Below are 24,577 nucleotides of genomic sequence, written 5' to 3'. Positions count from 1 at the left end.
GGGATGGAAAATTAATGAAATGTACATTTTGGAATAAAGTGGACGGCAATAAAAAAAACACAAGAAACAGAGGAGGGAGAAAATTACCCCTAATTCTCCATTGGTTGAAAGAAGGATCTTAGAGCCTACTTGTGTCTCCGCTGTGAGGTGGCAAGAAACACAGACAAAGGAATTCCCAGGCGACTCTTCTCCTACTGCCTCAGGAAAGAGTAAGCTTCTGCCAGGAAGAACGTTTCCCACAGTTGAGGTACCGGAAAACCTGCTAAGTCAGGAGGACATCCCTAGTATTATGAAGGGGCTATGTTATACATAGACTAGTGACACAGATGAGCAGCCTACGGCTTTTAGACCATGGGTTCAGGTCCCTACAGAGCACTCTACTTGGTTTCACAGATGAACTACGAAAACCCATCAGCTAGATGACTGGCAAAAAATTAGGTCAACCGCCGGCTAGTGATAAACTAACTCCACTCCAATAGGGCCTGTACACAATCTCCGTACACCACTGCACAGCATAAGGGATTAATGAATTACAGGATTTGTCTGAATTTGAAAACCAATTTTTAACCTATTAGGGAATTCTGAGTTAATACTGGCGCTTCATTCAATACCCTCCTCTATTAGTGAAAGTGGAGTATCTTGCTGTGGACGACATGACATGTCCATGCAGACCTTCAATGAGAACTGTGTAATGATTTATTTTCCAAGTGTTTTGCACAGGAGGACAACTTGAACTCTTATCATCAGGGTCCCCCATAGATCACAGCTAATCACTGGGGGCCCCAGCAGCAGCAGTGTGCCATTTCATAAGCTTATCACTGGAGAAACTTTTTTAAGTAAAAGGGATTGTGTAAGGTGGGCAACCTTTATACGTTGGTCCTTTGTGCACAGCAATCTAAAAGGAAGTGAGTGTGGTAATCGTGGTTTCACATCTGCGCTCTGGCTTCCGCTTTCCTGCTCCGTTCGGCAGGAAAGGAGAATCCCCACAGCTGAGCGGCTCTGTCTCAGGATGGAATCGAACAGTGCCTATTGAACCCCACTGACTATAATGGGGTCCTTTGGTTTCCACATAGCTGCCTGGCTTTTAGATGGACAAAAAAGTGCTGTACGCAGCGCTTTTCTTTCAGTATTTTAAGTCGGAACTTCCATGGAAGCTCCAACTGGAGGTTCCAACGTAGACGTGAAACCACCCTAACATTTGCTACTCTCCACAAGCTGAAATACCCAAATATAACACTTATGGACTGCATGGACGCAAACTACAATTCAGAGGAGACAGAGAAAAGTTCTGTCTTTGATTAATTTTGATCATATAGTCAACTTTAAAAAAGAAAGCCAGTAGGTCTGTAAATCTACCCCCAAGTCTGTGCTAAGTTCTAGGGGGGCACAAGCGTGTTTAGAACGAGTTACAGTGCTTTAAGTCGGAACGATTATAGCTCAGAAAACCGTTCAAATGAGTGAAAGTGAAATCGTTTGGTCTAATCGTGTGCCAATGACCTAAGTAATTGTTCACTTTTAGTTCGTCGTTCATTTTCGTCAGGCATGAAAATCATTGTTGGTTTATTCACTTATCGTTCGGTTTAAACAGTAGTTGTTCAGTCCTTCTGATTCACTGATACAGTAAATGTGAATGACTGACCAATTCTTGTTTGAACGAGCCAACAATGTATCTAGGCTGCACAAGGGCGAAGAAGCTAGCGATGACGTCACTCACTCACTGAAAGGATAATCGGCTTGTCTAGAAAGACCCTCAGATTAGGTTCTTTATTAGAGGTCTGGTCAGATCTTATTCTGTTGTAGGAATTAATTCCTAAATATTAGAAGCCAGCAAGGACGCTCTCTGCAAAGGCCAAGCTCATAGAAGCTGGTAGCAGGCACTTTTCCCACCAAACCGTGTATCTGATCGAAAAAAGATTATGGGTTATAAAAAACCCTCTAGTATCACTTATAGTGCTTAAATAGACAAACATGTTTGCGCACATTTTTGTGCACGTGAAACTCACGCCTATATAACATGACAAAGCGAACATATTGATTTCAGTGTGTTCGTTCTCACATGCAATTCCTGCATATAAGAAAAGATAGGACTTGCCCTATCTTTCTGCGTTTTACACAGAAAGCTGACATACAAGTCTATGGCAGGTTACAAAAACAAGGGGAAGAGTGTGACCCTGCGGACAACACAGGGAAAAGAAGACAGCTGGCCCTTAGGGTGGTTTTACACGTGCGAGAAAATTGCACGCTTTTCGCCTGATGCGATGATCAGTAAAAAAAAGCAGATTCTGAAACCAATGATTTACAATGGTTTCCTTCCCATCGGCGATGTTTTCAATGATGTGATGTTGATAGAAACAAAAATTGCGGCATGCTCTATTTTTCTGCGATGTGCCATTTTTTTTATCTCCCATGTTTCCCTATGGAGCCTCCTTTTTATCGCATCACAACACAACGAACTTGCATTGCGATTTTAACATTAGAAAGTCCTATTGACTTCCGTGATAAAAAAAATGCGCAATTTTATTGCGGGTAGCAGCAATACGATATTGTACTAAAAAAAAGAATGCTGAGAGTGCGCAAAAATTACAGTACTATGCGGTGACACATGCGCATCAGCATGAATATTGCCATCTCCAAACCTTGCTCCTCACTGCAACGGAGCGTATTTGCGCATATGTTCGTTTGTCAAAGCCCTTACACCTTTGCATCGATACCTGATACCAGTTTCACGCATAAATAGAATCTGAAAGGTGAATGAAACATCAAAAACGTCCTAACGAGATCTGATATTAGCGCTTATGAGACAATTGACATTTATGAAGTACAAGTCTTTCGGCATTCCCTTTTACACGGAATGATTAATTCAAAAAATAGTTGGAACATGCAAATCTGAACGATAATCGCTCAGTGCACAAATACTGCCAATGGTTAAACCACGAATGAGAATTCATTCGCTTATCATGCGTCATTCAGTTTACGCAGGCAAAAGATCTATTGCTCCGTGATGAGGAGCTTTAGGGCTCTCTCACATGAACAAGTTGTTATAGCGCATTTCAAGCAAGGGTTTTGTGTATTAAATACGCTGTATCAATCTGCCATAGGCGGCCATGTTGCTGCTCACACGAATTGCGCGGAATACGTGTGCAAGAAAAACTATAGAATGTTCTATCTTGGCGAATATTACGCACACATACACACCAAGATAGTGCATGGCAATTGGGGTCACGCAGCAAGCATGCAATGTCATTGCGTACTTGCTCCGTGTCGTGCGTGTGTCTCTTACGGGCGGGGTGCAGCGAATTATGGCCATCTCAGCCGTGCCTTAGTTAGGAAAAAAATCACTGCTTTCTAACAAGGCAACAGAAAGAAATAGAATGCCAATCATAGTACACTAGTACAATACCAATTATCTCATATATATCCTTCTGCTCAGCACATCTTGTGATAAATTGGGGGCAAGTTAATCATAGGATTACCATCTGTAGGCTAAGAAGCACATGAAAACACTTCGCTCAAGTTCAAAGGTAAACCCTAAGCCATCTAGCCTCTATCTAAACATATACTATCTTTCATAATGAGACCCTGGCCTACTACCTAGTACCTCGGCACACACATTGTCCATACCAGTCTACAGACTTGGCAATGCCCGTCCTTCCCAATACTGGTAACACTGCCTGACTGACCAGCCCCTTCATGAAGACACTTCACTCAAGTTCAAAGGTAAACCCTAAGCCATCTAGCCTCTATCTAAACATATACCATCTTTCATAATGAGACCCTGGCCTACTACCTAGTACCTCCGCACACATTGTCCATACCCGTCTACAGACTTGGCAATGCCCATCCTTCACAAGACTGGTAACACTGCCTGACTGACCAGCCCCTATTCTGGGTGGGGGGTGGAATTTGGGATGTGGAGACATGGCATGTCTGGGGGAAATTATGATGGGAGAGACATGGCTCCTCGGGGAGGGAACATTATGGTGGAGGGAGACATGGTTCTGTGAAGGGGGCCCTGTGATTTCGGGTGGGAGATGTGGGTCTATAGGGAAGAGGTGTTGCTCTATCAGGGCGGAATGTGTTGTGACATGGTTTTGTGCAAAAGGATAAAATGTGCTGTGATAGGAGAGGTGGGTCTATGCAGAGGTGCAATTATGATGGGAGGACATGGGTCTATAGGGAGGAGAATGTGATATTGTGATTTGAAGGAGACCTGGGTTTGAGGGGGAGGTTGTGATGAGGGAGACATGAGTCTGTAGGGGGGAGATGTGGTTCTGTGGGGGAAAGACTGTTATGGGGAGACGCGGCTCTACGGGGGGGGGGGGGGGGGAGTTGATATCCAAGATGCTATAGTGGTTGGAAATTATGCCTCTAAGGAAGGGATGGAAATAATGTGGGGCAGGGGGTAAAGATACTGAGGAAGCAGTATAATTTTGTAAAGTTAAACACATACTTGTACAGATGTAGAAATTCTTAACTTGTTACGGTCAAAGGATTTTCAAGTACTACATTGTTGACGACCTATCCTCAGATGGGTCATCAATAGTTGATTGGCAGGGATCTGCTGCTCAGGATCCTGCCAATCAGCTGATTGAAATGACAGCGGCCGGAGAAGGGAGGCGGGAGGGAGTTTAGGAGCATGACTACTAAACTCCCTCCCTCTTCTCTCTTCTCCTCTGGCTGATTGCTATGGGAGGGGGAGGGGCAGAGCTAAGCACCGCCCCCATCTCACCTCCTCTTATTGCTGGCTGCGGACAATGGGCAGGGAGGGGCGGGAGCTTAGCTCCACCCCCGCCCATTGCAAGCAGCCATAGAGGAGGTGAGCCAGTGAGTAGGAGGGAAGCAGAAGGGGCAATGGCATGATGGCCTCGGCGTATATGCACTGGGGCCGATGCCGTCAGAACGGATGCACAAACATTAGATTTGTGCGCCCGTTCACGAGTTATTATGCCTCAGATGGTAGCATATATTGGCCAGCCGTGAAAACGGCGGCCGATATACACTCATGTGAAAGAGCCCTCAATGTTATTTTAGCCCTTCAGATTAAAACATCATGACAATACGGCACCCCTGCTTTGGCATCTGTACTGCCAGCAGCTACATACAATTTCTTAACTTATAGCAGACAACATATAATGTGAATGCACTTATTAGAAATGATGGTTTCACATCAACGAAAATCAGTTGACTTGGAAACATTTGCAAGCTAGAAAGTTTCTATTACTCCAAGGCATGAGAAGACCGAGACTGAAAGAGCATGAAAGTGACAGCGGGCTCACTTGTCGAAATGATTGCTTCACTGAGCATGTAAAGGAACCTATAAAGTAATAAGTACTGACTGCCTCAAATGCCATGTGCTATGGAACAGCCGAGTCAGATGCAAAAGACGGCTATATTACTCTACAGATTTTATTCATCACGGCATTGGCAAAGGGAACTAGATACCTATAGTAGTAGCATAAGCAGCCAATGATAGTCCAAAAGTATGTACTATTCTACTTAATGAGTTAGGCCTTCTTAGCTATACTCATTGTTACCAGGTATAAACAAAGGCCAATAGCTAAAGAACCACCATAGAAAAATATTAGCAATGGCAAAGATGAGCAAAGTCACAGAAAGCCACCTCTCCTGTACGTCAGTTCAAGTATCTCCCTACCAGAATTGCCTTGGAAAAGGAAAAGTCTAGGAAAAATAGTAGAAGAAGGTAACGCAAAAAAAAATTAATTTGTCCTGGATTATACCACTCATCACTGAGTTCCAAACGGCCTCCAGAAGTTAGCAATAACTAGTTTGAAGCTTGATGGATTGGGTTGCCATGGCTGAGCAGCTGCACACAAGCCTGAGGTCTCCATCCGCAATGCCAAGCAGCAATGGAAAGTCTTCTCTGGAGAGATTCATCATATCTTCTGGCACACTGACCCTCTAATCTGGTGGATGCCAGAATACTTACTGCTCAAATATATTATGCCAGAGTTAACCAGAGGAGGAAATGTATTTTTATGATCCTGACTAGGTCTCTTAGTTTATTGAAGGAAGACATTAACCTTTTCAGGGCCATTGATGCGCCTGCGTCCAGGTCACATTCTGCAGTTCTGGTAGCCTTACTTTAAAAAATCATACATTTTTGATTTTTCAGGTGACACATCTACAGGAGGATTTTGCAGGACAAGTTGTATTTTTCAATGGCACAATTTAATGTATCCTATAATGTATTGGGGTTTAAGGAATTGCCCCCACCCCCTCCCACCCCCACAAAAACAGTCTGCCAAGAAAACGTCACCCTAGGAGTTAGTCATGAGGCTGGCTTTACCTTTGTGATGTATTGGGAGATTTTTTTAAATTTCAAAGTGGGGCGAAGGGGAAAGAAACCCACAATTTTTCATTTTTTTGTTTGTTTTTTACGAAGTTCATGGTACAGTAAAAGTGACATGTTAGCTTTATTGTCTGTACCAGTACCAGTACGGAAATATCGAAATTATATATATTTTTTTTATAGTAATACTGAAAAAAATAAAAATAAAAAATAGCTTTCTGTTGGCATCTTTTGGTTCCTATAACTTTTATAATTTTTTAGTCAATAGGGCTGTGTGAGGGCTCGTTTTTTGTTAATGATTTGTGGTTTATATTTGTACCATTTTGGGGAACATACAACTTTTTGTTAACTTTTGCTCTTGGAGACAGAATGACCCAAAAAGTGCAATTTTGCCATTGTGTAATTTTTTTCCTAACGCAGTTAATAATGTGATATTTTTTTTTTAAATGAACCTTTACAGATGCAGCGATACCAATTTTTTACATTTTTTTTATACTCGGAAAATTGTTTTTAACGTTTAATATTTTTATTTTTATAATAATTAAAAAATATATATTTTATCTTTATTTTACAATTTCTTATTAGTCCCCATAGGGGACTTGAACCTGTGATTGTTTGATATCTTATATAGTATAATAATTTTGTATTGCATTATACAATATTTCAACAGGTTTCCTATTAAAGACCTGTTACAGGCACATCTTTAAGGCAAACGATCGTGGCAGCCCAGGGACACTTTAGAATTCCCCAGTGAACTTATCATGGGGCCATTCAAGACAACTAATTGCTATTTTGGCCATTTAAATGTCGCTGTCAGAACTGACAGAAGCATTTAAAGGCTTATCAGCTGCGATCAGAGTTCCTCAGTTGTCTCTGTGCATGGAGCAGGTTCGGCTCCAGAGCCCACTCCATGCACAGCATATGTAGTGGATGGCTATATATGTGCTTACTGCACTGGGTGATATGTTACAAAGTGGTTAGTGTTGCAGCATGTAATTATTTGTGGCAACAGTTTGGGTAAGGCCTTTTCCTGTTTTAGCATGGGCAATGTACCAGGCAAAATGTGGTCCCTGCAAAATGGTTTGAGTTCTGTATGGAATCATTGCTGATCAGTTGATCCCTAGACCCGCTGTCAGTGCAGATAGCATTGGAAGCAGACAGCAGATCCAGGGATCAGCTGACAGGAGGGGATCCTGAGCGGCAGACCCCCATCTTCTACCCTGAGAATAGGTCTTCAATAGAAAAAATCCCAGAGAATCCCTTTAATATTATATATTTAGCCATATAATGAACCTATCTTCCACTTTTAAAGAATAAGTCATAACCCCAGACCTCAATCTCTTGCTAGACCTACCCATCCTACTATTAACAGGAAAGTAAAGGGGCTGCGCAGAAAGGTTGAGGTTTTGTAGCATTAAATACGATGACACTTTAATTTTTCTCGGTAGCTATGATACTAGTATAATACTTAACGTTTTGTTAGGAAATAATTATATCATTTAGGATGACTAATTTTAAGTTTTATGTATCATATTCAGGAGAAGTTGACTCATCACAAAACGTGGACCCATTAACACATAGCAGGTAAATTATATTAAAGATGAAAAGTAAGTAGCTGTCTGAGAACAGTGCAATACACTACGGAGCCCTGTTCTACCAGGAGACAGAAAGGAGGTCCAATGTAACGGCATATCTGAACTAAACAAAATCTAATATATATATTGGAGGCCAAGATGGCCGGACTAAGGCTCACGGATTTTGGCCATGTAATGCAAACAGAGTCACTAGAAAAATATATAATGCTTGGACAGATCAGTAGCAAAAGAAGACCCGGCCGCCAAAGGACACGATGGCTGATACTCGCAATGAGACTCTAAACCCTTTCCCATCATATGTACTGTAGCATCTGAATCAAATTGTAATTCTTCATTCTTGTGCATATAGTACAAGCATCTGCCCCCGCCACAACATGAGCTTTTTCAGAGCTTTAACCCCCATTACTTCTAGTACATTGTCAAAACAATGCCTGTGTATGTGTCCGTAACCGATAATTTTGCCTTTCACATAAGTATCTTCCCCCTCCTGTCTTCTTTTCACTACTTTTCTCTTTCTCATCAGCTCAGCAGGTGTGATTTGCATCTTCGCCCACAGAAAAAGAAGCTCCTCTATATACATTGTTTGCCTCTCAACCCTTTCGCTACTGGAAATACATCTTCAAGTTTTTACAAAGAATTTCATCTTCACAACATTTGATCCCTTATACTACTAACCTTTCTCAAAGTCTTACGCTTGGTCTGGATATCTTCTTCTTCGCTGAAGACTTGGTCACTTTCTGGTGAGGAGTATGCAACGGATGAGCAGGTTGAGGTGCTGGAGATTGACCTGTCGGACTGCCTTACGGATTTCTTCTGGTGATCTTCCTCTGGCAGCACATCTACGGGGCTGTGTTCCTCTATGTGTTCTCTCTTCTCACCAAGTTTGAGGTCTTCTGGTTTGCTTAAGACATCTTTATCTATGGTTTGCATGTCCCTTTCTGCCTCATGGGGTGCCACAGATAACTTTTGCAAGTCTTTCTCCAAAGGTATGTGCTCTTGCTTCTCCATCACTCCTGCCGTAGACTGGAAACTTCACTTGGTCTTTGAGTGATTGTTTCTTGCTGTTTCCTCTTGACTTATCAGCCACAAATGGCTATTTGCTTTTCTATAGGCATTACCTAAAATGTTTCCCTCAGGCTCACTCTTCCTGTCCATGAGACATCTGTGGAGAGAGTTCAACAGAGAGTAAAAGATATGGTAGAGTAAGTTATTCCTAACACCTCAATGTGATTTCCTTTCATAGAAAGATGTACATTTCATTAGAGAACATCTTCTTTAAAGGCAGCAAAACACAAATAAATGAAGACACAACTTCTGAGGTCTTTCAGAATGGATATTTTTGTGGTGCAGCTCATCCAGTGAAAGACTGCCAAACACAGATTTTTATAGTTTAGTAGTCAAAATTTAATGGTAGAATGTTTTTAATAGCACTGCATTTGAAAAGTGAAGCAGTTCCTTCTTCAAGGTAGAAGTCAGCTTCAAAAAGCCATTACTACTGTACACATTGTACTCAATTTACCAACATGTTTGAGAATAGAACAAGTTCCTTCTTCAGGCATAACTTGAAGAAGGAACCTGTTTGATTCCGATATGCACTACTACTGTACAGATTTTGGCAATAAAGTTTAACTAACAGAAGAATCTGCGTTCGGCTCATGTCTATCCTCAACTAGTTGAACAGTGCCACAAAAAAGGTCATGCTTTCTCCTTGAACATTTATTTTTTAAGCCCTTTATACTCCCAGGGGACTTCCACAAACGTCTTCAGCCCACTTCTGGTGTATTACATACTGTGATAAAGTACTTGTACAATGGAATACAATATCAAGATCTGGAAATTAGGATGGCTATTTCTAGACTTTCTTTGTAAAGTCTCTACAATGGCTGTTCCTCTACAATAAGCCAGAAGCATGTTCGTAGAGTACACTACAATACCACAAGCCTTGGATATATGAATTGAGATCTAATCACCAAAAAAAAAAGAGCTTTTTCTGAGCACTACGTACAATAGAGATGAGCGAACGTACCCGGTAAGGGCGATTTCGCAATCGAGCACTGCGATTTTTGAGTACTTCACTACTCGGGTGAAAAGTACTCGGGGGCGCTGTGGGTGAGCGGGGGGTTGCAGAGGGGAGTGGGGGGGGGGGGAGAGGGAGAGAGAGAGAGAGTTCCCACCTGTTCCGCGCTGCTACCCCCCACTCCTCTCTGCAACCCCCCGCCCCACAGCGCATCCGAGTACTTTTTACCCGAGTAGTGAAGTACTCGAAAATCGCGGTGCTCGATTGCGAAATCGCCCTTACCGAGTACGTTTGCTCATCTCTAACGTACAATGCGACAAATCTTCAACAAAGCCAAAGAACTATGTTGACCATCATTATTCTGCTCAGTTTCCAGACTTGCAAACACCTATGCATCAATTCTTCAACAAGAAGTGCCATGAAATAAAGATAATTCCAGATTATATATTTTCCTAGAGCAATAGAAATATCAACCTTCTTATGACACCACTCAGAAAAACAAAAGGATGACTGACGTCTTAAAAGATGTTCTTGAGGTAAATCAGAGGAAATAAGAAAAACAGGGGAGAACGGAGCAAAGATAACTGAGAGTAAGAACAAGAAAACAAAGGATCTCGGAAAAGTAGGAAGGGAGTATGCAAGCACAGCTGTTACGAAGAGGAAGAAAAAAGATGGAAAATCAGGAGGGGTAGACAGGGGGGTAGAGAGCTACAGAAAATGAACAGCATGGTGAAGGGAAAGTAATTAAAGGTGATAGGGTGTAACAGATGACAGTAGAAGGCAAAGAAGAATACTGAGAATAGCCAAGACGTCTCAGTTCTAGTTGCACTCACCGTGCCCCCAGATGGCATTCTGTGTCAGATATGTCTATATATTTCTTAAAGTACCAGGTCCCTATCTGCTGTCCCAATCTGCTGTCCTCCTCCTCTCTCTCCACTCAGATATCTTGTTCAATGAGGGTTGGCTGAGGGCCAGCGGGAATAGGGAATGAGAAGGTTCCCACAGAAACATTGCGTGAGTCCTTAGCTATCATACCAAGCATGGCAAATCCAGGGATGCCAATCCAGACAAGTCCAGGTGAAGAGACACAATGCTACATCGTCATTTAGGAAGGGATGCAGACTTCGTGGGTGATAGACTAGACAGCAGCATATTTATAGACGGGGGGAAAACAGGTGAATCAAGTCTGGCACAAACATTAAGTGGTACTTGTAGCAGGAAATCCGCCACTATCCCATATGACATATGAGGGAGTTTTACTGTCTGTGCTAAACTTTGCCAATAAGAAATATACACTCTTTGTCAAAACAAATCCGGCACCTAGAGAAAGTTGTCGTTTTGCTGCAAAACTTGGCATGCAGTTACATCTCAGGCAGATATGCAAATGATTAGAGTTGTGGTGTGATTAGATAAACGGTCTTGTCACCTCATGCATGTCACATGTCAACATGTAAAAGTGCAGAAGAATTAGTCCTTTAGAGGGATTGTGTCATCAGGTTCATGCTGCCGGAACCACGGGTGGCATGAACCCAAGACAGCAATGCATGTTGCCCCCATGGGTGTTTCATTCTGAAACGATGCAACGTTTTAGAATAAATACCGTTTGAAGTTTGACTAGTTAGGCTCTAAGTCACAGGGGCGGTTCATGCCAACCTCTTCCCGCCTGCTGCAGGCTAAGGGCTCATGTCCACGGGCAGGTTTGAATGCCGGGATCCGCTTGGGGCACCCGCATGGATGAACCAGAGTTCAAGCAGCCCATAGAAAATCATGGGCATCTGCAGCTTAATTAAAACACACAGATTTGTTTTGCGGACCTACTGGTCCGGAAAACAAATCACAGCATGCTGAATTTTGCAGCGGATCCCGCAGGGACGGTTTCCATTGAAGTCAATGGAAGCCGTCCAATCTGCGGCACACCCGGAACTGTCACTCGGGGTGTTCCGCGGATCCCGCGGGAAAGCAGGAGATTTAAAAAAAATAAAATCTCCACTGTGTATGTGCGGGGGTGTGCCAGCCGGCCGGCACGCTGACATGCCGGCACACCTGCCCACATGCATAGAGGAGAAGACGGACGACCCACACGCATATAGACTGGTAAGTAATGTACTCATGCCACGGGCAGGTTGGGATCCCGCGGCGGGGCTCCCGCCCATGGAACCCGATCCGCCCATGGACATGAGGCCTTAGTGATAGCTTTTTCCATATCCACAAGTATGGAGAGGAGTTATCAGTCTTCGTGCTGTGAGTGGGGAAAAGCCTGCACGGCCCGCCTCCATCACTTCAAGCTCTGCTCCAAGTCAAACTGCAAAGTGAATTTATTCATAAATGCAGCATCCTTTCAGAATAAAACACCCCCGGGTCAACAGGCATCCCTATCTCGTGGCTTGCACAGCATGAACCAGAATCCCTTTAATACTACTATAACATCCTCAGAGCAATCACTATTTATATAGTACTGTGCAAAAGTTAGGCAAGTGTGGGAAAAGGCTGCAAAGTAAGAATAGAAGTGTTAATAGTTTATCCTTGTCAATTAACAAAATGTAAAGTGAACGAACACAAGAGAAATCTAAATGAAATCATCATTTGCTGTGACCACCCTTTGTCTTCAAAGTAGCATCAATTTTTCTAGGTACACTTGCAGATAGTTTTGGAAGGGACTTGGTAAGGAGGTTGTTTCAAACATCTTGTAGAACTGACCACAGATCGTCTGTTGATGTAGGCTTGCTCAAAACCTTCTGCCTCTTCATGTAATCCCAGACAGACTCAATGATGTTGAGATCAGGACTCTGCGGGGGCCATACCGTCACTTCCAGGACTCCTTGTTCTTCTTTACATGCTGCCTGCAGACACTCAATATTGTACCGCTCTCCAGCCCTTCGATGAACAAACTGCCTTCTGTTACAGCTAAATATTTAACATTTTGACTATCAGTCCAGACCACATGCTGCCATCTTTTCAGTATCCCAGTTCTTATGCTTTCACGCATAGTTGAGTTACTTGATCTTGATTCTAAGTCAAAGGTATGGCTTTTTGGCCACAAGTCTTCCATGAAGACTACTTCTGGCCAAACGTGTCTGAACAGTAGATGGGTGAACCTGGGTCCCACTGGACTCTGCAAGTTCTAAGCTGATGGCACTGCTGGACACCTTCTGATTTTGAATTAAAGTAAGCAGGATGTGTCTTTCATCTACTGCCTTGGCTGACCACTGTGTCTACAGTCCTCAACATTGCCTGTTTCTTTGTGCTTCTTGAAGAGCTTGAACAGCACATCTTGAAACGCCAGTCTGATCTGTGACATGAAACTGTCTTCCACAACCTCACCTTTGTCGCAGAGTTTAGCTGTTCCTCACCCAGTTTTAAGCCTCCTACACAGCTATTTCTGGTTCAGTTAATGAGTGTATTTTAACATACATATGAAAATGACGATAATTATCACCTGTTTCTTATAATTGCTTAACCATTAGAGATGAGCGAGCGTACTCGGAAAAGCACTACTCGCTCGAGTAATTTGCTTTATCCGAGTATCGCTGTGCTCGGGTCTGAAGATTCGGGTGCCGGCACGGAGGGGGGAGCTGCAGGGGAGAGCGGGGAGGAACGGAGGTAAGATCTTTTTCTCCCTCTCTCCCGCCCGCTCTCCCCTGCTCCCCGCTGCGACTCACCTGTCAGCCACAGCGGCACCCGAATCTTCAGGGACGAGCACAGCGATACTCGGATAAAGCAAATTACTCGAGCGAGTAGTGCTTTTCCGAGTACGTTCACTCATCTCTATTAACCATACATCTGACAATAAGGCCTCCTTCCCACGAACGGATTTCCGCCGCGTAATTCGCGGCGAAAATCCGCTGCGTTGCCCGCAGCTATTAGGTTCTATTGAACCTAATAGCACAATGCTCACGATGCGTAATTCCACCGCGGAATTACGCACCGCGATTTCTCCCGTCCTCACCCGCAGCATGCTCTATTTTCTGCGGGTGAGGACGGGCTGTACGCACTGACGGCTTCCATTGCAGTCAATGGAAGCCGTCCATTCACGCTATCTCCCGCTGTCACCAGCGGGAGATAGCGTGAAAAAACGCTTTCCCGCCCACCGCCGCGCGTCATATGACGCCATATGACGCGCACGGCCGCGTCACGTGACACGGCCGGCCGCGTCACGTGACACGGCCGGTGACGCGCGGCGGTGGGCGGTGACGGGCGGCGGTGGGCGGGGAAGCGATTTCACGCTATCTCCCGCAGGTAAGTATAGGGGCTCTGGGGGGCGCCGTGACGGGCTTCACAGCGTAATATTACGCTGCGGAGCCCGTCACGCTCGTGGGAAGGAGGCCTAATCCTACAAAATCCCTGACTTTGTGCCAGTGTACCTAGAAGAACTGATGTTGTTTTGAAGGCAAAGGGTGGTCACACCAAATATTGATCTGATTTACATTTCTCTCTTGTTCATTTATTTTGCGTAATGACATATATAAACTATTAATGATTCTATTTTTGAAAGCATTCTTACTCTGCAGCATTTTTCCACATCTGCCTAAAACTTTTGCGCAGAACTGTATATTAATGCAGTAGTTAAGAATTCAGAGTATACATCTGTGTATATTAGAAGGTGTCAGTATGTTCAGTTTATACCAGTATATCTATAAAGTCAGCTTCTTGATAGTGAGGTCCAGTTTACAGACCATAACCAGAGATGAGCGAGCACGCTCGGATAAGTCAGTTACTCGAGTGAGCGTCGCTCTTCTCGAGTAACTGCATTCTTGTCCGAGCGTGCTCGGACAAGAATGCAGTTACTTGAGAAGAGCGAGGCTCACTCGAGTAACTGACTTATCCGAGCGTGCTCGCTCATCTCTAACCATAACCGTTATTCAGTAGATCTTGAAGATTCACAATCACAATACCCAGTAATGGACACATGAACAGACGCGTTCATCTTATTGTTACACAATTTTTAGGATCTACGTAACCCTTAAAAGTTGCTGAAAGCTCCTTTGAAATCTTTGATAGCTGCTCCTTACTTGTATATTTCTACATTACTTTATCTTGACTTGAGAAGCCAAGGTTTTTTTTTCTGTAAATAAGCTGCAAGTCTTAAACTGGTAATAAAAGTTTTTCTTAAAGGAACAGTAAACATAAATCCTGTAGCTTATAAATGTGCAGTTAGTAACAACCGCTAATACACACAGGACTTCTCAGTTAATTTTACTGAAGAACTCTACATTCAGGCATGGAGGCTCTAGTACCCTGTTGTCCCACCTCTAGCTTGGATACAAGATGTCATACAGGTGGGCATGGAGGCTCTAGTACCCTGTTGTACCGCCTGTAGCTTGTATACAAGATGTGACACAATGGCATCGAGGCTCTGATACCCTGTTGTACTGCCTCTACCTTGGATACAAGATGTGATACGGGTGGACATGGAGACTCTAGTACCCTGTTGTGCCACCTCGACCTTGGATACAAGATGTGATACAGTGGCATCGAGACTCTAGTTCCCTATTGTACCGCCTCTAGCTTGGATACAAAATGTGATACAGGTGGGCATGGAGGCTCTAGTACCCTGTTGTACCGCCTCTAGCTAGGATACAAGATGTAATACAGCCATGCATGGAGGCTCTAGTATCCTGTTGTACTGCCTCTAGCTTGGATACAAGATGTGATACGGGTGGACATGGAGGCTCTAGTACCCTGTTGGGCCGCCTCTAGTCTGGATGTAAGAAGTGATACAGGTGTGCATGGAGGCTCTAGTACCCTGTTGTACTGTCTCTAACTTGAATACAAGATGTGATATGATTGGGCATGTAGGCTCTAGTATACTGTTGGGCCATCTCTAGCTAGGATGTGATACAGGCGGGCATGGAGGCTCTAGTATCCTGTTGGGCTGCCTCTAGCTTGGATACAAGATGTGATATGGGTAGGCATGGAGGCTCTAGTACCCTGTTGGGCCACTTCTAGCTTGGATGCAAGATATAATATGGGTGGGTATGGAGGCATACAGGTTCCGTATGGTATGGATACATTTGCTGTAACTGAGCCTCTAGATTGTAAAAACACATAGGCTGTAGAAGCTGGCATCCCAGCATATATTATTGGCGATAAATCTGGTGAACGGGCAGTCACGGAAGCATGACAACATTGTGTGGACATTCCTGTGACCCCCTTGTGTGTTCGGCCGAGCATTACTCTGCTGGAAAATGCCTCTTAGAAGACGCCATGAGAGGAACACATGTGGCTGCAGGATGTCCTGAACGTATCACTGAGCTGTCATTGTCCCTTGTACTACTAGTAGGGGTGACCGACCGTCATATGTGATGTGTCCCCTCCAAAGCATAACACCAGTAGGGGGCAGTGTGCCACTCCACAGCAATGGCAGGATTGAGGCGCTCACCCCGTAGTCTCCAGACACGAAGATGACTGTCACCAGTGTCCAAACTATACTTGAATTTGTTGCTGAAGATAACACAGTTCCACCCCATAACAGTCCAGTTTCGTCGTTCACAACACTACTGCAAACTGAGTTGACAGTAAGGGTCAACAGCAGTACATATAATAGGCGCCATGAGACTAAATCTCCATTGGCCAAGCACATGGAAGTGGTTTCCACAGACACAGAGGCCTGTAACCATAGTGCTACCTGTCTCTGGAAGGTGGACAACGAAACAGTTGGAGCTGCTCATGCTTGTTGGAGGATCAGGAGATCCTCTGTACTGGTGGTCTGTCAAGGTCGTACTGAACCCAGTCGCCTTGTGTGCCCTCACGCATCCACTGGACCCAACACCTCCTAACAGTCTGGTCAGAATGGCCCAGGTTGGAGGGCAATTCATCAATCAGCTTCTCACATCCCAATAATGCGCCCCTCTCAGACTCTGTAAATTGGTGAAATCTCTTCTCTGCGTCGTAGAGGCGTTTAGTGGTCAACAAGCTCTACACAAGCGGAAGAAGGCGTCAGAACATACAAGGAGCCTCTGAGAGACTTTAATAGGCCAAGGGTGGAACCACTTTTGGGGCCTCAGGTGACAAGACCGTTCATCTGATTACCACACAACTCTAATCATTTACATATCTGCATATCATTTACAGCGACAACTTCTAGGGGCCTGATTTTTTTGACAATGAGTGTATATGCCAGAAATCATTCTGCTAGTGTATACTGCGGGAGCTGGAATGGCTTCTCATTCAGAGAACAATTCCATAATTAATAATGCAAATCTAATCATCCCCAACATATCACGTCTTCAACAAGATGAGGCATAAGCACCATACAAGGAGAATCTGCTCCTATTATATTTCTCTTCTGCTATCACTTATAAAGCGATATACACATATGCTGTAGATAACCGAGTAAAGTTTCCAGCACAGAAGTGAATGATAATCTGGAAGTACATTTACAGTGCATGCTTCTTAACCCTTTAGTCACCAGCCTATTTTGCCCTTTTATGACCATGTAATTTGTTATTTTTGTTTTTACATAGTCACAGTCCCCAAATCATACCATTTTTTTGTTGATATAGCCATATGGGGCCTTGTTTTTTGTGGAACTAGCTGTATTTCTTTGGAGTACATATAATGCATTGTTCAGGTTTTAAAAAATTTGAGGGGGGGGGGTGTCGGAAAAAAAACAGAACTTCTCGCTTTTGTTTTTCAATGGATTTTACCATATGGTATGAATGAAATGTTACTTTTATTCCGCAGGTCAACACAATTACGGCACTACCAAATCTACATATTTTTTTTACCAAAAGAGCTGTGGAGTCCTGCTTATTGTGTGATGAGTTATAGTTATTATTGGTACTATTTGGGGCTAAATGTGTTTTTTTCCATTGCCTTTTTTTCTATTGCATCTTTACTAGGCAGATGAATGAAAAATACCAATTCTGATACTGTTTTTTCATTTTCTTGTTCACTATGCAGGATAGCGGATACAATATTTCTATAGGACAGGTGACTGCAAATGATGAATATGTTTATCTTTTTTATGTTTTCCTTAATAAACAGGGTTTTGTAGGAAAAAAACATGTTTGCTTGTTTTGTTTTTTTTTTCACTGATTTTTTTTTAAATTAAAGTTCTTCAACCTTTTAATTTTTTTATACGCATTTTTTTGGTTCCTCAAGGGGACTTGAAGATGTGATCATTTGATTGCTACTATACTACACTGCACAACTTATGTACTGCACTGTAACATACTTCTGACAGCTCTCCTATAAGATCCTGCCATAGCCAGGGTCTGATAGGCTGTCTTTCATGGCAGACCCGAAGGGCTTTAACAGGCTTATGGCTGTCATGTGAAGCCATCTGCACCTCACAATCACATAGCGGGGTGCCGATGGGTGACAAGGGAAGCCCCCTCCCTCTGCCAACCACTTATATAGAACAATCACTATTGACTGTAGCATGTAAGGGGTTAAAAGGCTGAGATCAGAGGTTTCTCCGGGCCACTAGAGCAGGAACCTAGCAGTCAGTACGCAGCTGAACCCCGACTCTTCCCAGTACAGGACTTCTGTGCTGGCCTCCGACTAGGTGCCGTGTTTTTACAGCAGCCTATCCTAAGCCCCCTTAGCGACTGCTATAAAAACACATATGACTGGTCACTAAGGGGTTAAAACATATGTCAGCTACATCACCATTTTGAGACTTTAGCTGTAGCAGCGTTTTTGGCAGATGCTCCTCATCAGGTTTAACAAGATAACAGTCCAAAAACGGCACACTGTGTTCGATAGACACTTACCTTGTTAACCCATTCACACCTTCAATCTGCGTATCAATTACCTTTAATAGAACAGTGCAGTATTCCGGACCAGCTGACTTTAATAATATCACAAATAAGTGAAATAATTGTGTTTGTTGCCAAAATGGCAATGTGGTGCCAACTATAAGTGCCAGGTCCCCAAAATTAAAATGATCCCTTTTATCCTTCTTCTAAAATGAAAAACCATAAAAAAACCCACAAAAGTACCAAATCTCCTCCATTTCCAGTGCAGACGCACATTTATAATGTCTTCTGGATAATATAGGTACGCTATGAGAATGCTACTATCTAGTGCTACTTTGTGCCCACATGATACAGAAGGGAGATTTCCTAAACCTACAAGAAATAATCCCCGTTCTTCATTTTGGCACTTGTTGCCTTCTTCCTATCTGCTGTTAATCTTAACAAAAATATGTTTTCACCCAACCGATTTACTAGAAGGCACAGATGCCCCATAAATGCCAAGTAAGTGAGACGGGCTTAAAACCTTACCCTTCTCAGCTGTGGAGATCCAGTGCTGCAGACCCGCGATTCACCTGGTCTCTGGAGAGAGTTGGAAGGGACTTCCAGGGTCCCAGTGGAAGTCAGGTGACTGCCACCTGCCAATCAGAGACTGCAGCATCACCGCTCACATCAAGGGCGCCATGATGCCAGGAGTTCCAGGAGTGACTCTGCAGCATCTGATTGGCATGTAACACACAGTAATTATAATGATTCTATGTTAATCCAATAAGACAGCCCTGAATGACCATTGGTTCTAAAAGGGACTTTCCATAAGAGATAGAATTGCACCGCAGGACGCAACCAAATCCGCAGCTGTGAGATTCTACGCCAAAATCGACAGCTCTAACTACGAATTTTGATGCAGAATTGCATACAGGTTTTAAGCCATTTTCAATTCCGCATTAAAATCCACAAATAGCCTGCGGATTTTGGTGCTGAATTTACCAAAACTTGAGATGTGGCCTATTCCGTCCCGTGTGAAAGGTCCCAAAAGGTCAAACCTGATGAAGGGCGTCTGCACAAAAACGTTGTCACAGCTAAAGTCTCACAGTGCTATTATGTCCCATATAGATAAATAAAGCTAATCAGGATCAACAGCAGTTGGAGTGTCGACTCCTCTCCTCATCTTTTGTGTACACTTTGTGGTGGTACGGAGTTTAACCTCCTGGGTACCGGCACCCAACAAGCCGTAGGAATCAGCGCTGGAGATTCTGTCTGAACTTTTCACTTTCAAGCCCCTTCAGCAAATAGTAGAATGCTTAGAATTAGCATGATGGTTTTGGACTGACTCTACTATTATAAGTACATTTTAAGAATTTTTTATGGCTGTCCAACAATCCAAAACTAATCAAGTCCTGGACTAAAGGAATTTTAGGCTCTACTATTCTCCCCCCAAAATTACAAATCCTTCATACCATAAAGTCACACACTGATGTGTGCAGCAAACTCAAAAGTATGGAGGAAGTCTATCTATGTGCACATGTACAAGTATTCCTAATCTGACTGATAGTTGTAACCATCACATACGGATTGCCAGACTCCCTCCAACTGACACATATTTATAGCCAAATAGCCCTAGATTAATGCACAAGCACTGGCGTGTCACAGGGGCCACTATGTCACTATAATATACAATCTCCAACATTACAGTCCTTATGGACCACTTTCTGAGGCTGCATATGTTTTTGATTCTTCACTTGTTACATGTCCCTTATGTTAAAGGGAAAATACAAATAATCCCAATGTGCCACTTTTAATGTACCCAAACCGCAGTGATCTGAGCCTATAATAACAGTGTCCATAAAAAACCTCCATATTTCTAAATAAGGATACATTCTAATAACATAATTAGGTAAACAGAGACTGAAGTTATATCATGTTTATATTACGCTTTACACACAGTCTTCATCACATGTTGGTTATGAGTTCCTCAGCTTCCCACAGACATAAAGTTAGTGGGACTCATATAAGACGTGTCCTTCCTTACCTTTAATCTTGCTTCGAATTATCCTGAGATAAGGGCGTAAGATGACCAACTTTGAAAAAAAGAATGATTTCTTATTTCTCTACTCTTCCAATGGAATGACGCAAAATGTTTTTTTTCAACGTTGCTCATCTTGGTATATCTCAAGCCAAGACGAAAGGTAAGGAGGACACACCTGTCTAATAAGAACGCCAGTGGTGGGAAATGTGTAGCACCATCTGCCTGAGGGCGAATTCACACAAACAATTTTCATGCGCAAGTTCTGGGAACTCGCACGAGAAAATAACCCATTCGTACTTGTATGCTACGCAATTTGCATGCGAGTGCAATACGTTTGTTACTCTTTTAACTATTGGAAGTACGTGCAATTTTTTTTCACATGCGTATCCAGCAATGCAATGCGTTTTTAAAGCCGAAACACATTACAATAGCAGAAAAATTGCGGCAAAATGACGGTCAAATTTTTTCGGCCCTGCATCACACTCGTCTGCGTGAATACCGCCTGAAAAAAGTTTAGTTTCGTATTCTCACCTTTCTAGTAAACCCTGTTTAAAGAGGACCTGTTGAGTCTCCTGACCTGTGAATGTTAGTAAATACTTAGATTCCCCATTAAATAACTATTCTGGAGTATTTGTTTTCGTATAACTGTGCATTGTTCTTCTGTTCCTCTGTTATTCCTCCTGGAAATGTATGAATAACTTGACATCTGGGTGTTAACATTCCCTTTTGTCAGATGGGTATGTTCCTAAACTGTCAGCACTGATTGGACAATGTCAAGCTGTGCAGGAACGCCCTAAGTGGTAACACCCAATTGTCAATTTCTAAGAGGAATAACAGAGGAACAGCAAAACCCAGACTTATAAGTAAAAATCCTTCAGAATTGTTACATTATGGGGAATATATTTAGTTACTAAGACACACATATCCAGAGAGCTGACAGGTCGGCTTTAAGCCATGCCAGTCATTGTGCCATAAAGTACTCTCCATCAATTTCAAACACCCTGAAGCGCCAGATAGTAAGTAGTTGATGTAAGTGGCATCATGTGAGATGGGTATCTCAGAGATCATCAGACAATTTCTGCATGTGTCATACAGTTGAGACGCTTCAAGGCTGTTTTTTATACGTGACCCCCAATGTGGTGTTCGTGAGCAGATATAGGGATTACATTACTCATATGACCATTCCTACATGTGCCCATTTGGAAGGACGTCATACATGTTTTAGGGGGTGCAGACGATCTTTTCCATCCTACAATATTGCACACTTGCTTGACAATTTCAGCACATAGACTCAATAGACAGCTGCCCCCCATCAGCTTGTTTAAGGTGCCCTGCTTGTGGCATGGGCATCACTATGGGTTCAGTAAATGTTAGGTTCCACAAACCAGGTTATTCCTGCTACATCATCAATGCAGAGAATAGAGTGCAACCTGCAAGATCCTGAAGACCTCCATACCCAAACTTCCTGATCTAACCAGCTATGCCAACTGTGCCAGCTTGCAACTGTCCTGCCCTACTACCCAGCCAGAGCACAATCTGCTGCCAGCCTTGTTCTCATAGGTTCCCAGAAGCTACAACTTGCAGTAGGAAGAAGTTGCTCCCCAGTAGCTGCCGGCCAGCGCTGCTCTTACCCGCTGGGCACCGTCTGCTCATCGTCCTGTCCCGGGAAGCTCCGATAACATTTTATGTGAAGACAAGAGGGGCGGGGAGAGACGAAGAACAGCCAGGGGAGGCGATACAGAGCTCCGCGTAGATCGGTGCAAAGAGGCGGCGTTCTGCTGCCCTCTGCTGGACGCTTCTATGAACTGCAGTCTGATTTCCATGCGAAAGCACTAAAAAATATCAATGAAATATTAATGAGTAACTGGAAGGCCAGTAATGAGAGGGGCTGCACGACGGCAGAGGGCTTCACCAGTGGCCGGGAGACCGACTGCAAAACAGCGCTCTCCTCTGGATTTACATTGAAGCAACTTAGAATAAAAAGTGTTTCCTGTCTTTTTACAAATATTGACAGAATAAGACAGACGGCCAAACTGTTCCTGCATCACGCAAGAAATATAATCTCTCCTCTCTCTCAATCTTTCCCTTATCTCTTTCTCGTTCATTTTATTTTTCTCTCTCTCTCGTTCTCTTTGTCTCCTTCTCTCTCTATCTCTAGTTCTCTTTGTCTCCTTCTCTCTCTCTCTTTCTCTCTCACTCTGTCGCTCTCCTTTCTTTCTGATTCTCTCTCTCTCTAGTTCTCTTTGCTCCTTCTCTCTCTCTCTCTAGTTCTCTTTGTCTCCTCTCTCTCTCTAGTTCTCTTTGTCTCCTTCTCTCTCTCTCTCTCTCTAGTTCTCTTTGTCTCCTTCTCTCTCTCTTTCTCTCTCACTCTGTCACTCTCCTTTCTTTCTGATTCTCTCTCTCTCTCTAGTTCTCTTTGCTCCTTCTCTCTCTCTCTAGTTCTCTTTGTCTCCTTCTCTCTCTCTCTAGTTCTCTTTGTCTCCTCTCTCACTCTGTCGCTCTCCTTTCTTTCTGATACTATTTTTCCCTCTCTCACTTTCTCTCGTTCTCTCTCTCTCCTCTCTCTCTTTCTCTTCGTCTCTTTCTCCCTCTCACTTTCTTGTTTTCTCTCTCTCTCTCTCTCTCTCCCTCTCTCACTTTCACTCTCTCAATCTAACTCTCTTTCTCTCTCCTTTTTCTTCACACTCTCTTTTTCCCTCTCTGTCTCACTTTCTCTCGTCTTCTTTCTCCCTCTCTCTCTTTCTCTCTCCTTCTCTCTCTCTCTCTCTTTCTTTCTTTCTCTCTCTCTCTTTCTCTCTGTCTCTCTCGTTCTCTTTCTCTCATTTTCTGTTTCTTTCTGAGTTCTGTCCTTATTGCAGTTGGATGGAACTTGCATGGGAAAATTGTTCACGGGAATGCACCTTTATAAATAATCTTTATATAGCGCCAATATCATTATGCCACACCAATGGCATCATGCCAAACCTCTGTTATTCCTTCTGTAAATGTATGAATAAATTGACAACTGACTCAGTGAGTTATTTCCCTACACAGTCTCATGTTGTTCAATCAGTGCTAATAGTGAGATAAGTCAGAAGCCAAACTTAAAGGGGTATTCCCATGTTGACCCATCATAGGCAAGATCAGACAACCCCTCTCTACACCATGGCCAGGGTAGCTGACAGTGTGGAAATATCTCCACAGGCTGCGCTACTCTATTTCCATTGCAGTTACAGACACACTATAAGACAGTCCTTCTAAGCTTTTCTGTTTTCCTGATGACCTCCAATGACCAGAAACATTTGGGATGGGGTTGGCAAAGTCAGATCTCAGGATCGGTGGAAGTCCTAGTGGCAAGACCCTATCTATCAGATTTTTATGGCAAGTTGAAGATGGAAAAACCCCTTTAAAGGGAGAACAATGTGCTCAGACAACTGAAGTACACTGTATAGGGTAGAATGTGCATCTGGGAGCCATATTACCTACAGAAAGTTAAAGGGGTTGTCCCGCGCCGAAACGTGTTTTTTTTTTTTCAACCCCCCCCCTTCCCGTTCGGCGCGAGACAACCCCGATGCAGGGACCTAAAGAAAGCTTACCGGAGCGCTTACCTTAATCCCCGCGCTCCGGTGACTTCTATACTTACCGGTGAAGATGGCCGCCGGGATCCTCTTCCTCCGTGGACCGCAGCTCTTCTGTGCGGTCCATTGCCGATTCCAGCCTCCTGATTGGCTGGAATCGGCACGTGACGGGGCGGAGCTACACTGAGCTACACGGAGCCCCATAGAGAACAGGAGAAGACCTGGACTGCGCAAGCGCGGCTAATTTGGCCATCGGAGGGCGAAAATTAGTCGGCTCCATGGGAACGAGGACGCTAGCAACGGAGCAGGTAAGTATAAAACTTTTTATAACTTCTGTATGGCTCATAATTAATGCACAATGTACATTACAAAG

At 43.5% G+C, this 24,577-nt stretch overlaps 1 protein-coding gene across 2 annotated transcripts in view; it reads right to left on the bottom strand.

Moving 5' to 3' along the window:
* Nucleotides 1-22,348, bottom strand: part of LOC136582121 (inositol-trisphosphate 3-kinase B-like) — a 92,339-nt gene extending 69,991 nt beyond the window's left edge. The window contains exons 1-2 of one of the 2 annotated variants that reach the window (XM_066582932.1): nucleotides 22,279-22,348; nucleotides 8,581-9,067 (exon numbers count right to left, since the gene is read on the bottom strand). In XM_066582932.1, coding sequence (XP_066439029.1) covers nucleotides 8,581-8,913 — 333 coding nt within the window. In that variant the 5' untranslated portion in view covers nucleotides 8,914-9,067; nucleotides 22,279-22,348. Of the gene's footprint in view, nucleotides 1-8,580; nucleotides 9,068-10,755; nucleotides 10,776-22,278 lie in introns of those variants that run through there. The other variant, XM_066582933.1, reaches the window with a different exon arrangement.
* Between the last annotated feature and the right edge of the window lie 2,229 nt (nucleotides 22,349-24,577).

This window comes from Eleutherodactylus coqui, chromosome 11 (genome assembly GCF_035609145.1).
Source record: "Eleutherodactylus coqui strain aEleCoq1 chromosome 11, aEleCoq1.hap1, whole genome shotgun sequence".
Lineage (NCBI taxonomy): Eukaryota > Metazoa > Chordata > Amphibia > Anura > Eleutherodactylidae > Eleutherodactylus > Eleutherodactylus coqui.
Note: the sequence above shows the minus strand (reverse complement) of the source record. Positions and strands in the feature narration are given on the sequence as shown.